Source organism: Eleutherodactylus coqui, chromosome 11, assembly GCF_035609145.1.
Source record: "Eleutherodactylus coqui strain aEleCoq1 chromosome 11, aEleCoq1.hap1, whole genome shotgun sequence".
In the NCBI taxonomy this organism is placed as follows: domain Eukaryota; kingdom Metazoa; phylum Chordata; class Amphibia; order Anura; family Eleutherodactylidae; genus Eleutherodactylus; species Eleutherodactylus coqui.
The window spans coordinates 115638809-115653084 of NC_089847.1; the positions used below are offsets into that span (position 1 = coordinate 115638809).

The 14276-nt window shown below is 42.3% G+C and overlaps 1 protein-coding gene across 1 annotated transcript in view; it reads right to left on the reverse strand.

The window, feature by feature from the left end:
- The window catches only part of LOC136581652 (ovochymase-2-like), a 51115-nt gene extending 38208 nt beyond the window's left edge, over positions 1-12907 (reverse strand). The window contains exons 1-3 of the mRNA XM_066582275.1: positions 12820-12907; positions 7078-7184; positions 2001-2092 (exon numbers count right to left, since the gene is read on the reverse strand). Coding sequence (XP_066438372.1) covers positions 2001-2092; positions 7078-7184; positions 12820-12907 — 287 coding nt within the window. The remainder of the gene's footprint in view (positions 1-2000; positions 2093-7077; positions 7185-12819) is intronic.
- Positions 12908-14276: the final 1369 nt, after the last annotated feature.

A 14276-nucleotide genomic window follows, 5' to 3' on the forward strand; every position in this document is an offset into this window, starting at 1 on the left:
TCCATACAGACAGGCACTGGTACCTCCATGGGACAATGTCAAAGAAAGATAGGAGGATGCCGGAAAGCTGGACCACAGACAGAGAGGGAGTAGGCGCTGAATGAATTACTTTTATTGAAACAGACAAAGCCTTTTGGTATTGCATTGTTACCTTTATCTGGCCAAACCAGATACACAGACTTATAAAACTTGCATAGTTTCAAAAAAGTTTAGGGTTAGTGGGTGGCGTGTGACGTCACCAGAACCTGCCCCCTTATGCTCTAAAGATTTTTATGAACGAAGCGACCAGGTTAAAACAAACAAAAATAATAATACAGACAGATTCTAACACTAGACACCACTGTCCCTTAGTATCCCTAAAGATATCCTTAATGGAAACCCTATCTGAAACACTGTCCCTAACAAATAATGAGAGGGCACTAAGACCCAGAAATAAGAACTAAGAAGCAAGACATGAGAAACAAAAAACAAAAACAACTATTACCCTAGGAAGCAAGTACTGGACTAGACATACCCACAGACACAAAACTACACTGACAAGAAATAAAGCTAGGCTGGAACAAGACACTAGAAGCAAACAAGAAATACTGGATTTAAATGCACATAGGTTATACTATAACCAGTGACACACTGCATAAACCACAAATATTTAAATAAAGAATAGCAGTGTGGTCCGTTAACCCATTCTAATGGATCAGCTTGAGATAGTTGCATAGCTGCTGCCCCAACAACAAACTAGAAGACAAGAGATGGCAAACCAAAAGGAGAATTCTTGCTGATTGTAGCATTATTCTGATTTCTTTCAGATACAAATACCATACAGCAATATCTACTGTCTACCCAGTTTAAACATTGCATTTGGTGAGTTGGATCCACAATTGAGAGAAAAAAAGAACAGAAATGTTGCCATTAGGATCTCACAGCAGTACAGCCTCAGGCTTTAGACCTGTAACTTCGAAATATCAGATCTCCAAACAGAAGATATTCAAAAATGGTTTTCCTATTTTTAATGTACACTGTAGGACCTCTCTGAACTTTCCTCTGCTGGTGTTTAACTGTTTATATTTTGGTATTCCAACACCACTATAAAGATCATGTGGGTAGGGTGGGGATCCAGAGCCGAACCCCCATGCCTCCTGTCCAACCCTGTCAATTCTATTTACTAGCCCCCACTTATTTGCAAGAAACTCTGTCCACGGCAGTTTAGAAGAACCTTCTGTTCAGTGATTTCTTTAAGTTACACCGACACTACTGTCAGACACAAATCAGCTCTGTGAAGAGCTCGAATCCTCCGTCTCTGATGCATTCAATGAGAACTGAAAACTGGGGGAGTAATCACGATCTGCAAAGAGCTGTATCATGTGGGGCAGCAGTGTCAGCATCATGTAGGAAGGGTTTTTTTAAGTTTAAATTACTTTGTGGGGCACAGAGAGGGCATTATTACTTTGTGGATCAACACAGGGGCACTATTACTTAGTGGGGTCACAGAAGGGAAATCAAAATTATGGGGGGTAATGAGAGTTTTGATGGGAATAGCAACAGGATGGGGAGAGTGTGTAGAGACAAGTAGTGGCTGGAAGAATTCTTCATGGTGGTCTGGGCCGAATAGAGAAGAAAAAAACTGATTACTTCAATGAGAAAATATGCCCCTGTGATCACAGAAGGTAATCACTATCACTGTACAGTGCTGGTCTCTGTCTATTATAGCATGGCTGCATTATTTAGAGGCATTTTAGATCTGAGCCATCATTATCTGAGATCATTATGTTATAAAAGTAGATTTTTTGGGGGGGGGGGAGATTCTCAACTTTTTAGGTATGTCCCTGGATCCCTATAGTACTGTAAGTACTGTACGTTTAAGTAGAATTGTGGGAAATCCAGGTGTTATATCTAGAATAAAGTGAAACTTGAGTACAATACATTCCTTTGAATGAGGCCCAACTCTGCAGGCAAATCTTCAATCTTCTTCAAATTCCAATATACAGGAAATGGTTTCTTACTTGTCTGATATGCAGTGAGCAGCTGTAAGTATATATTTATTGCTAATAATGGTCCCTCCACAGAAGTGTTTCCCATTTCGTTTCAAAGAAGCCTAAAGAAGGAAAAATATTACAAGAATAATCTTGGTTTTATATATTTTGAGCGTCTGTCATACATTCCCTCTGCTAATCCCCATACAGCCCCTAACCAACCACTAATGGTAATTTTTAGCTTTTAGATACTAAACTGTGATTTTAAAGGGGACCTGTCACATTGAAAATGCAGTCCCTTCTGCAGACAGCCTGTTATATGCAGGAGGAGCTGAAAAGATTGATATACAATTTTGTGGGTAAAGATCTAGTATAATTTGTAACTTATTGATTGAACCTCTGCTTTTTCTATGCTTAGGAGTCCAGTGGGTGGTCCTACTTAGTGACTGACAACCTTGCATGTTTGAGTGTCAGAGCCAGACTGAGACAAAAAAAAGCAGCCCTGGCACACAAACCCCACCAGCCCACATATATCCTGATTGTGGAAAAATACTGGTGCGCTATGGTCCCTGGAGCAGCCTTTGATTTACTTGGTCATAGCCTTTGTCACTCAATTAAAAAGCTTTCTTATTTTCAAAAATGTTCTGGAAACAACAATATATTAGTAAGTGATTTACAGTGCCGTTTTCAACACAGTTCTTAAAATAATGATAAAGTGTCTGGTGACTTTAAATATGTAAATTAAACCATCAACACCAGAAGGAAAATAATAGTAGAACATATAAACACCTTATCAGATGGTTGGGAGCTCACGCACTAGCTTTCTTAAGTCAAGGCAAGCATACGGTACACTAGCACTATACAAGTACCAATATAACCAAAAATACTGCAATACAGAGACCATACAGTGGTCAGGTATTTAAATATTATTACTGAGCAACATGTACTACACAATAGCCAATATTACCACTCCACAAGGCCCAAATAATATCGCCCCAGCACAGTGACTAAAAATACCTCCCACGTAGAGCAAGTGTACTAACTCATAAAAATATCCCTTTCAGATGTGAGTCATATTTAGAGATTCAAAGGGCAGATTTATTTGCCTTAGATGTACTATTGCTCAGAAGAACTATTTTTTTGTTACAATGATATATAGTATTGTAACTAAAAATAGTATGTATATATATATATATATATATATATATACATATTATTGTAACTAAAAAATAGTTCCTCTGAGCAATAGTACATCTAAGGCAAATAAATCTGCCCTTTGAATCTCTAAATATGACTCACATCTGAAAGGGATATTTTGATGAATTAGTACACTTGCTCTATGTGGGAGGTATTTTTAGTCGCTGTGCTGTGGCGATATTATTTGGGTCTTGTGGAGTGGTAATATTGGCTATTGTATAGAACATATTCCTCAGTAATAATATGTAAATACCTCACCACTGTATGGTCTCTGTATGGCAGTATTTTTGGTTATAGCTGAATCCTCTTCAGTGTTCTGGAGTTACGGAGGGGTGTAATATCTTATTTATATAGACAGATGCTTTGCTATTATTTACAATTCCCAATAAAGGTAAAGAAAAATGGGAAGAAGACTTGGGCCAAATTAGCAAAGATAAATGGGCCACAGTGTTGCATATGATTCCAATGATATCTCTATCTGAAAGTCAAAGGGGATCTCAATTATATTTAGTGCATAGAGCCTATTGCACTCCATTAAGGCTGTTTAATATGCGTATTAGATTAAACTCAGACTGCACAAAATGTCATATGGATGGTGCAGAGTTAATGCATATGGTGTGGGATTGTGTAAAATTACATGAATTCAGATTTTTTTTTCTCACACAAGGCCTGCTGCCCACGAGCGATATTCCATTGCATTATCCACGGTGATACTCCGCACGCGGGTAACGCAATAAACGCTTTCCATAGTATAAGTATGGAAAGCGCAGCCCGATGCACATGAGGAAAAAAAAATCTGCGATTTTCCACTCTCGTAAAAAAATCACCGCATGCCCTGATTTGGCCACAATTTTCTGCAATGAACCTATCCTTAATGATGGGTTCATCGCAGAAAATCGCCGTGACTTTAGCATTCTCCTGCGGCGGCTCCCGCAGCGGAAATCCATTGTGGGAAAATGCTACGCCTGTGGACAGCCGGCCTAAGTGGGTTTTGATGGGGATGGGGAAGGGGTATGATCTGTTTCAATATTAGGTTTCAATGCACTGTTTGGGTGAGGTAATGATATGTCATATGTATATTATAATTTTAATATAGCACCTTATAATATCTATGCATTAATACAAACATAAACAACTTCAACAAAAATGATCAGATTCAAAAAAAATATTCCCGCCATACGGTGACCATAGATACCAGCTCTATACAGGCACTCTGTGTATAAATGATCACAGTAGAGTTTCATTTAGTGATTCTCTGACTAGAATCTTTCATTTTCCTGTCTTTTCGATCCGGCCCAGACCACCATGAAGATTTCTTCCTGCCACAATTTATCTATGCTGAATTTATAGTAGAGACAACTTTTGTTCCTCACTATTCTAGTACCTCAAAAACCATTTATCAACCTACATAGTCTCCATTCTACTGTTATTGCAAATACCTGCTGTGTGACATGGTGCCCTCAAAAACTGTAGTTCAGAAGTAATGGTGTCATAACTATAATTTAGCTCCCAGAATTGTGTCCCACAGATATCACCCTTGAAAACAATAGTAAAGTGCCAATAAAAATAGTAGTGCCAAACATATAGTGTCCCATATTCTGAACCAGAAGTTAATAGTGCACCAATCAGCAATAGTTCCATCTTTGATTTCCAAGATAGTAATAGTGCTCTTCTTAGTGCCCCCTTGATGCTCCTTCATTGTAATAATACCCACAATAGTGCACCTTACAAAGTAAAAATGTATCTTGCCCCTTCAGACAGTAATAATATCCCCTATGTGCTCCTAGAAAATAATTCCCTCTCTATGTACCTAGACAGTAATATTGCGCCTCTTTGCCACCTTTTACAATAATATTGCTCCTCAGTGACCCTTTATACATTAACCCCTTCATGACATGGCCTATTTTGGGCTTAAGGACGCAACAATTTTTGGCGGATTTTCTTCTCCGTTTATCAAAAGTCATAACTTTTTTATTTTTCCGTCGACGCGGCCGTATGAGGGCTTGTTTTTTGCGTGGCGAACTGTAGTTTTTATCGGTGCCACTCTTGGGTACATAGACTATATTGTAAAACTTTTTTTTTTTTTTTTAATGATAGCAGGGAGAGAAAACGCATCAATTCTGCCATAGTTTTTTTTTTTTTTTTTACAGCGGTACTCATGCAGCATAAATGAGACATTCCATTTTTTCTGCGGACCGGTACGGTTACAACGATACCAAAATTCTTACATTTTTTTTAGGTTTTCCCACTTTTCTGCAATAAAAACCTTTTTTCTGGGTAATCTTTTTTTTTTTCTAAATTGCTGCATTCAAAGTCCTGTAACTTTTTTATTTTTTGATGTACGGCGCTCTATGAGGGCTTATTTTTTGCGAGACGAGCTGTAGATTTTATTGGTACCTCTTTGGGGTACATACGGCTTTTTTGATCACTTTTATTGCGTTTTTAGTGAGGCAAAATGCTAAAAATTAGCATTTTGCCTCAGTTTTTTAGCGTTTTTTATTGCGTTTTTTTCCGTGCACAGTCAAAAGCATGTGCAACTTATTGTACGCGTCGTTATGGACGCGACAATACCAAATATGTGGGGTTTTACCTTTTTTTACCTTTTTTTATGCTAATCTGAGAAAAAGCATTAAAAAATGGTTTTTTTAACTCTTTTTTTTACTTTTTTTAAATTCTTTTTTTAATCTTTGTTTTTTTTACACTGTTTGTGTCCCTCTGAGGGACTTTAACCACTGCCCTGATGATCGCTGGTATAAGGTATGGCAGAGCTACTGCTCTGCCATGCCTTATCGCTTGTACAGCGATTATAGGCACAGGCAATACAGGACGCCAGTGTCTGGCGTCCTGTTGCCGTGGTGACAGGCCGGGCTCTCGCGATGACATCGCAAGTTCCGGCCGGAGACACAGAGGGAGCCGCGCTCCCTCTGTGAACTCTTTCCCTGCGGCGATCTACTTAGATCGCGGCAGGGAAGGGGTTAAAAGCGGGGGCGCATCTCCGATGCCCCCCCGCTGTTGCAGCGGGACGCCGGCTGTGACTGACAGCCGGCTCCCGCTGCGAGAGAGCGCGGGATCTTATGCGATCCCGCGCTATCTCCAGGACGTAAGTTTACGCCCTGTTGCGAGAAGTACCAGGCTGCCAGGACGTAAACTTACGCCCTGCAGCGGGAAGGGGTTAATAGTGTCCCCTTATAGAATAATAATAATGCTTCTCAATGACCCCTTACAGAATAATGATGTTTCTCAGCTCCCCTCTTATTCATTAATAATACCGGCGAGTGTGCATAGAGAGATAGCCATCACTGGATAGGATCACCCATTGTACTCCCAAGCATAGAAAGAGTAGGAATTTCAATCAATAAGTTACAATATATCCCTTCAACTACTTCTAATTTTATATATGAATTGACCTGATTGGATATTATTGTTAACCGTTCAATTTCCATATACAGTAAAATTTCCTTAATCCAGGAGAAATGGGACCTGGTACAGAAGCGTAACTTAAAGCTCCTGGGCCCCAATGCAAAACCTGTAACAGGGCCCCCAACCGTAAAGCTTTATTCATAGTACTGGGCTCCCTATATGGAGAAGAGAGGCCTTATGGGCCCCCCAAGGCTCCTGGGCCCGGGTGCAACCGCATCCCCTGCATCCTCTATAGTTACGCCCCTGACCTGGTAGGTTCAGAGGGCCACAAAAAAGTAAAAGTCACTAGTAAAAGTAGACTACTGGGAAGAAGAAAGCCCAAAAGAAGATACCAAAACCTAATACTGTATAACTTTTTTTTTGCAGCCAGAAGAATACCCTAACGGCTCCAGTTTATATAGTCTTGGAAATAAGAGTGCTGGACTATCAGGTTTTTGGATGCCAGATCAAAGGAATTATACTGCATATATCGCATTAGATTGGAACTTACTATCCATGGGCATTCCTCTTTTTTGGCGGACGTTCCTCCAACAATACGAGAGTACAAACTGTAGTTGGTAGAGGCATTGGCAGCAGGTCGTTCTCCACACCTAGAAACTAAGACAACAGTTCAAGTACATTTTGCAGTACAGTTAGGCTACAGCGGCAGGACGCGTCTCATGTCATTGCTGATTACTGTAGTGTTTTCTAATAATACATGATTTTTTTAGAGGGAATTTGGGGTGCAATTGTTTCCTACTCTGTAAGAAGGTTAAAAGTTGCTACTGTTTTATGTTACATATGATGCTATTTTTATTATTTTAGTGTATCTTTAAGAGGAGGCGGAGCAGAGAACTCTTTGTTTATGAATAAAGGAATGAAAACAAGTAATGTTGTAACAACAAGCAGTTAGCTTTTACCATAGACATTTTTAAAACGGTTTCCTGTTGCAGGGGTGGTTTGCTGGGTACTCATTTTACCGACCTCAGAAGGCAACCTTGAGCCGGCTACCTGAACCACACGGGGATTGAACCCGCAACCTTCAAGTCGTGAGTAAGAGCTTAGAACTACATTTCTGCTGCTTTAACACTCTGCGCCACACAAAGCTCAGTTCATACCCACAAGTGCAACAGGCCCATTTAACTGTTTGTGAAGCTACAGTTTGCACATGTAGTATTTTTCGCTGAGGCCAGCCTCACTTACGACTCATTAACAACAAATTCCTTGGTGTCCTCTTTGGTCTTGGTCTGTTACTCTGCCACAGAGTCCTGTACTCTCTCTGTTCTCCAGACGGCTCTTCTCCCTGGATTCTGGCATTCACCAAGGCCGTAAAGCAGCAACAAGTCAAACAGCCATTCTCCCATTCATTGCCTTTTCCACTTTGATAGCCTCAGCTCCTCTGCAGGCTGTTGCATCTCTCCAATAGCACCTCCACTCACTAACACGGCCTCTGCACTCTGTCTGTGGTGCAGCAGAAATTTCTTTTATAGTGCTGACATCATCTCATTAAAAAGTTCTCAGGGAGCATGCTCAGTTCTGTTTGGAGCAGCCATCATGGTCCTCTATCATGAAATCCAATACACACTTTAGGAAGCCCCTCACAGGAGTTGCACCTTTGTTTCTCTTAGCAAAGGCACAGGGTTGGCAGTTTTTTAAATACAGCCCTCAGCTGGTCTAGCGCTGATGACAATGCCTTGCCTAAACATAAAGAAATATTAGAATGGTACTAGATGTCCCGTCGGCTCTTCACCAGAATGCAGCAGAGCATCAAGCCAGGTTGATCCACCCTAACATCAAAATTCACTACAAAGGTGATAGCGATGTCAGCATGGCCCTGTGTGACCCAAAGTTGTCACTACATAAAGAATGTATATAGTTTATTTAAATGTATGTATGTTACTTTAATTTACACTTGTTCTAGAATGGATCTGGTGATTGGAAGACCAAAAACTCCCTATTGGAGGATAGACTATGGCCCTGTCTAGTCCCAGGGCTCTATGCTCAGAGGATGACCTAGAACCTACTTATAACTCCACCCAGTTTCCAGAGGTATCTACAAATAAAAGTGAGCTTCACCAGTTTCACTTCCTTTACTCTGACTCCTGGAACTCCTTCTCACTAAAAACACTATGCCACGTACTACACCACCCTCTAGGGGAAGGAAATACAAGCCCCAACAAACCAAAAAACTAGTCACTAGCTTTTGTGCTACACTTGGGGGGTCATGCGTCTAATTTTTAATTGTGAAAGGGATAGGGTCTCTAATAAAGTGGCTGCAGCATCCCGTAGGGTAACCCCGGACACATGACATATGTTGAAGAGCTAGGAGGGTAAAGTGTTGGCTTGCCACAGCGGCACTTACCAGGTTCCTTCCCGGTGGGACACATGTAGCCAAGGCCAGGGCAGTGTTGGGCCTCTTCCGGACACCCCCGGCATGGGGATGCCCAATAAACAGGGTAACAGGTGTAGAGGGATTTGTCACGTGTGATGCCACCGTTCCAGTACCCGTCGGCATGAACATCAGCGGGGAAAATAAATGAGTCACAGACAGTTTAAGTACCTCAGGTCCCCGGGAACAGTCAGGGCCTGGAAATAACTTTACTGGAAAACTTCAGCAATACAAGGCAAGAATTCACAAGACACACTAGGGCAGTCAAGAGAGAAGATCTGAGGTCAGGGAGGAAACTCAGGACGATACCAGTCCTGCAGTCCAAGTTATCTGTCAGGCACCGATCCTGGACAGGGAACAATCCAGAGGAGAATAGGGTTAGGAAAACTCCACAGACTCTCGGTCAGACAAGTACCTCCACTGGCGGTTCCAGACTTCAGGACACGTGGGTGTCTAGAACAGACAATTGCGTACCTCTGCACTAGGCCTTGACAGACTGAACTAGCTTTCTGCTCACTCTCTCTTTGGGGCTCACTTACAGTTCATGCTGATGAAAAGCATTCCCGGAAACCTCTCCTCTTCTTCCATCTTCAGCACATGAGGGGTAAAGGTGCCCCCATGTGCCTCTAAGTTAGGTGGACCCCAGATTGAAGACGAAGACCTGATGAAACTCAAGATGGAAGACCCTTATCCCGCTCTCAATCACTCACATTTATACCTTCTCTCACGCCACAGGACAGGAAAGAATTGTTACATTTACAGGCAGTCAGCTCATATTTTGCAGACATTAACCCATCACATGCTGCAGAACAGAATGACAAGACAGTTTGCACAGAGCATCAAGACAAGACATTACATGTATGACATTATGGAGGGGGCCAGGAAAGCTTGTCCTGGGCCACTACATGGCCATTCAGTGTGAGTGATAATTATAGACAATCATAGTCCAAGGACACTTTTACACAAGATGACTGTTGGCAGCTTAGTCCTCAAACAGCCGTCTCAACCAGTATCTCTCCTGTGTCTTCACACAGGAGAGATGAATGATCTCTCACTGAATCGAGGTGGAGCGCACCGGACAGCTCTACAGCTCTTCAGCTGCTTTCACTCAGAGTAAACAGGCAGTTGTTCATAGATGAATGGCTGCCTGTTTAGAAAGGCCAACCATTGCTTTGCTTTTAAGTGAACTAAAATACAAGTGACTCTGACTAGTGAGCGATTCTCACAGTCTTGCCCTGTTGGATCCCATGCTTACGCAAGAGGACAGTCGCCCGTAATCGCTCTTTTGAGCGATTATGTGGGCGACTATCGATCCATGTAAAAGTACCCTAAGAATGCTGCAATAAGCCAAATTTTGGCACAGAATAAACTAAAGAATCGTTGACAAGATTATTCGTATTTTAGAATAGCCAAGTCATAATCCTGACCTTATCTTAAAAGCTGTGCCATTATCTGAAGAGGGCTGTGCTCAAAAGGCATCCCAGAAATATTGATGAAATGAAACATAGTATTTAATTCAAGGGTTGACTTATTTTTCCTCCCTGTACTATGGATGTTTACTCAATGTGCTCAATAAAAGACATGAATGATACAACGGTGTCTTATTAGTTAGATTGTGTTTACTAGAGATGAGCGAATGTACTCGTCCGAGCTTGATACTCGCTCGAGTATTAGGGTGTTCGAGATGCTCGTTACTCGAGACGAGTACCACGCGGTGTTCGAGTCACTTTCATTTTCTTCCCTGAGAAATTTGCGCGCTTTTCTGGACAATAGAAAGACAGGGAAGGCATTACAACTTCCTCCTGTGATGTTCCAGCCCTATACCACCCCCCTGCAGTGAGTGGCTGGGGAGATCAGGTGTCACCCGAGTATTAAAATCTGCCTGCCCGCGGCTCGCCACAGATGCATTCTGACAGAGATCAGGGACAGTGCTGCTGATGCCGGAGCTGCTATAGGGAGAGCGTTAGGAGTTATTTTAGGCTTCAAGAACCCCAACGGTCCTTCTTAGGCCATAGTCAGAAATCGCAGATCGCACCTATCTGCGATCTGCGATTCCTGTTCTCTTCTCTATATGCGCTCAATGGGGCCGGCGGCAGCAGCGCCGACCCCATTGAGAACATATAGAAGACAAATCATTCTTCTCTGCCACAGCTGTAACAGCTGTGGCAGAGAAGAACGATGTTTGCCCATTGAATTCAATGGAGCCGGCAATACAGCCGGTAAGTATATATATTTTGTTTATTTTTACACATTTCTGGATGAATTGCAGGGAAGGGCTTCTATATTTAAGCCCTTCCCGACAATTCATCCCGCGCACGCCGGCAGCCCATTGCTTTCAGTGGAACCGGCTATAAGCATGTAACCCAGGAGAAGTGGCAGCGGAGTGTCATGCAGGCAGTGATTGTGCTTTGTTGGAGGTAGTGTGGTGCTTAGCTAAGGTATGCCATGCTAATGAGGGCTTTTCAGAAGTAAAAATTGTTGGGAGAGGGGGGGGGGGCACTCTTGCCGCTATTGTGGCTTAATAGTGGGACCTGGGAACTTGAGATGCAGTCCAACATGTAGCCGCTCGCCTGCCCTATCCGTTGCTGTGTCATTCCCATCACTTTCTTGAATTGCCCAGATTTTCACAAATGAAAACCTTAGCGAGCATCGGCGATATACAAAAATGCTCGGGTCGCCCATTGACTTCAATGGGGTTCGTACTCGAAACGAACCCTCGAGCATCGCGATAATTTCGTCCCGAGTAACGAGCACCCGGCAATTTTGGTGCTTGCTCCTCTCTAGTGTTTACCAATAAATGTGACTTAGATAACAACTAGACCACATTTTATTAGAAAGCAATGCAGAAATCCAGGTACAGTACTTTCAAAGGGTTCACTTACCTTTTCTTGCAACTGTAGTGTGTGGCCCCATGTTGCTATGGATACTTAGCCTTATGCAAAAATAATATTATGTTTTGTCCACATGTAGTGCTTACGGTGTGTACCCCTTGCAATCTGTTATCAGGACCCCCCCATACTCCAGACAACCCACCAGTAGGGAGGAATGTTTGATCTGCCAACAAGAACTAGTAGATCCAACAGTTTCATTGCCCACCATCCAGACACAGGTGGCACCTTCATTACAGAACCCTGTCTCTGCCCAGACCATTTCCTGGTCCTTAGCAGAAGGAAATTTGCTGTCACAGCACCCATTACGTATCCTGCCATTACCAGAAGGATTCATGCGTGAATGGAAAGTATGAGACATCTATAGCACAGATAACACTGCTGGCCTGGTGACCCCCTAACACTCAATCAGGGACCATAAAACCTTCACATCTTTATCAGTGGACTATTTAAGTATTTATTTCTCTACTCATCCTGTTGTGGTATTCTTTTAAGTGCAAATTAATCACATCCATGTCTGTGCCTTGTCATAAGTATGTGTATATACATGCATGCCTCTTCGATCTATTCCATTATGCCTGAGGAAGAACCATGAGAGGTTTGAAAGCTCACAATAACATCATGCACATTTGGTAGCCATGAAAAGGTATCATATCTACAAGATAACTTGGTTTCTCTTGCTGGGATCAATCACATTTCACCCCAACCTCGGTTGTCTCCATTCGCAGTGGTGTTGTTAACAAGAAATCTAGACTGCTAGGAACTGGGACGATATCGTCTGTAAGTTCTGCTTGGGAGCAGAGGACGGTCGTGTTGCAGTATGGAGGCCTCGTGGTAAGCGCTTCAACCCTGCCTTGCCATGCACTGCCCCAGCTCATGTGATGATCTAGAGAGCCATCGCATACAACAGTCGGCCACCCCTAGTAGTGAATTCTGAGGCCACGTAAGTTTATAGTATAATGGGAGTCCTACTTACCTCTACCAGGGATGCCAGTTTCACCTCTTCCTACGTGGATCCCGACTGTCAGCATTATAACAAGTGACGAGAGAAACGTCTTTGCCATGTTGTCCCATCTAACTACCCACGGAGAGGCTGGTAGAAGTTTTATAACAGGCTTTGGTCCACTGTGGGAGAGTTGACATTGATTAATGGGCAGCCTGGTTGATTATTGACTTTTCACTGGCACATCCTGCATTGTTAGGTGGAGCCAGCCATTGTGTCTTTCACTGAGTGTTGAACTTTACGTTCTCCCAGCAATTACCTGTAGTTTAAGAAATATGTTCAAGCTTGAGTGGAAATTAAGATAAAAATCAGAGAACGATTGAACATAAGAATAATGTGGGAAGATAAATAAGACAAAATATAAAGCACAGATTGATAGGATATCCAGTTCTTAAGTGGAATTTTATTGTTCTTTTTAATGGAGAATAATGGATTTCTCAAGTCTTTGGCAAGAAAAGTTACTCCTCCTGTTTAAGAAAGTTGAACAAAGTTTTGTGGTAAGAAAAAAAAAATGCAGCCATCCCAAAAGAAAATGGAAAGTTATGAGAACCCCTTGAAGAAATAGGTAACTTCCTAAGGCTTGCTTTAAGGCGATGGCTTACATAAAGGTCGAGCAACATTGTGTGGCTGTTGCTTTGCAAAAATATAGGGGAACTAGAGGTCCTTTACATAGGCAGATAAAACACCCATTGATTGACAAGTCAACCAGTGCTTGTTTAAGGACCTTTCACACTGGGCAATTGTCAGGAATTATTGGTTATACGAATGACCTTTCATGACGTGATCGATTGTGTGGCTGTTCGTTTCCACTGATGTAGGCAACACGTCCCCTGTTTATACAGGAAGATGTACTGCCAACATCGATGGCTTTTACCTAAAGTGGCATGCTTACAATGGGCAATGATCCGGAACAAATGTTCGTTCTGCTGATCGGCCTGTATTAAAAAGGTCCTTTACTGTTACTGGCGCACTGCCCATGATTACGCCATTGTACAAATGGTGTGCCATGGACCATACAACTCAAATGGGGACAACCTTTTGGGGAATGCAGAGCATGCTACTACACAATATCAATCTCCTGACAGGGCTAAAAGGTTAAGGGTATCTATAAGATGGCTTTGCCAAAGGGGAGTCGGTGGATATACTAGCACTATGTTTGCCACCTTTTTTACCCAAAAATACCAGATGGGTTAAAGGTGTACATATACATGCCGTATTTCGGGCATTTTTTGCAGTGCTAGAACCCAGATTGCAGCCAAACCCCATAAACTTGTAAATATACCCTAACATGATAAAATATGGTTTCATTTTGGTGATATGACTTAAAGGGGTTGTCTCGCGAAATCAAGTGGGGTTATACACTTCTGTATGGCCATATACAGCTCCTGATTGGCTGGAATCGGCACATGACGGGGGCGGAGCTACGCGAT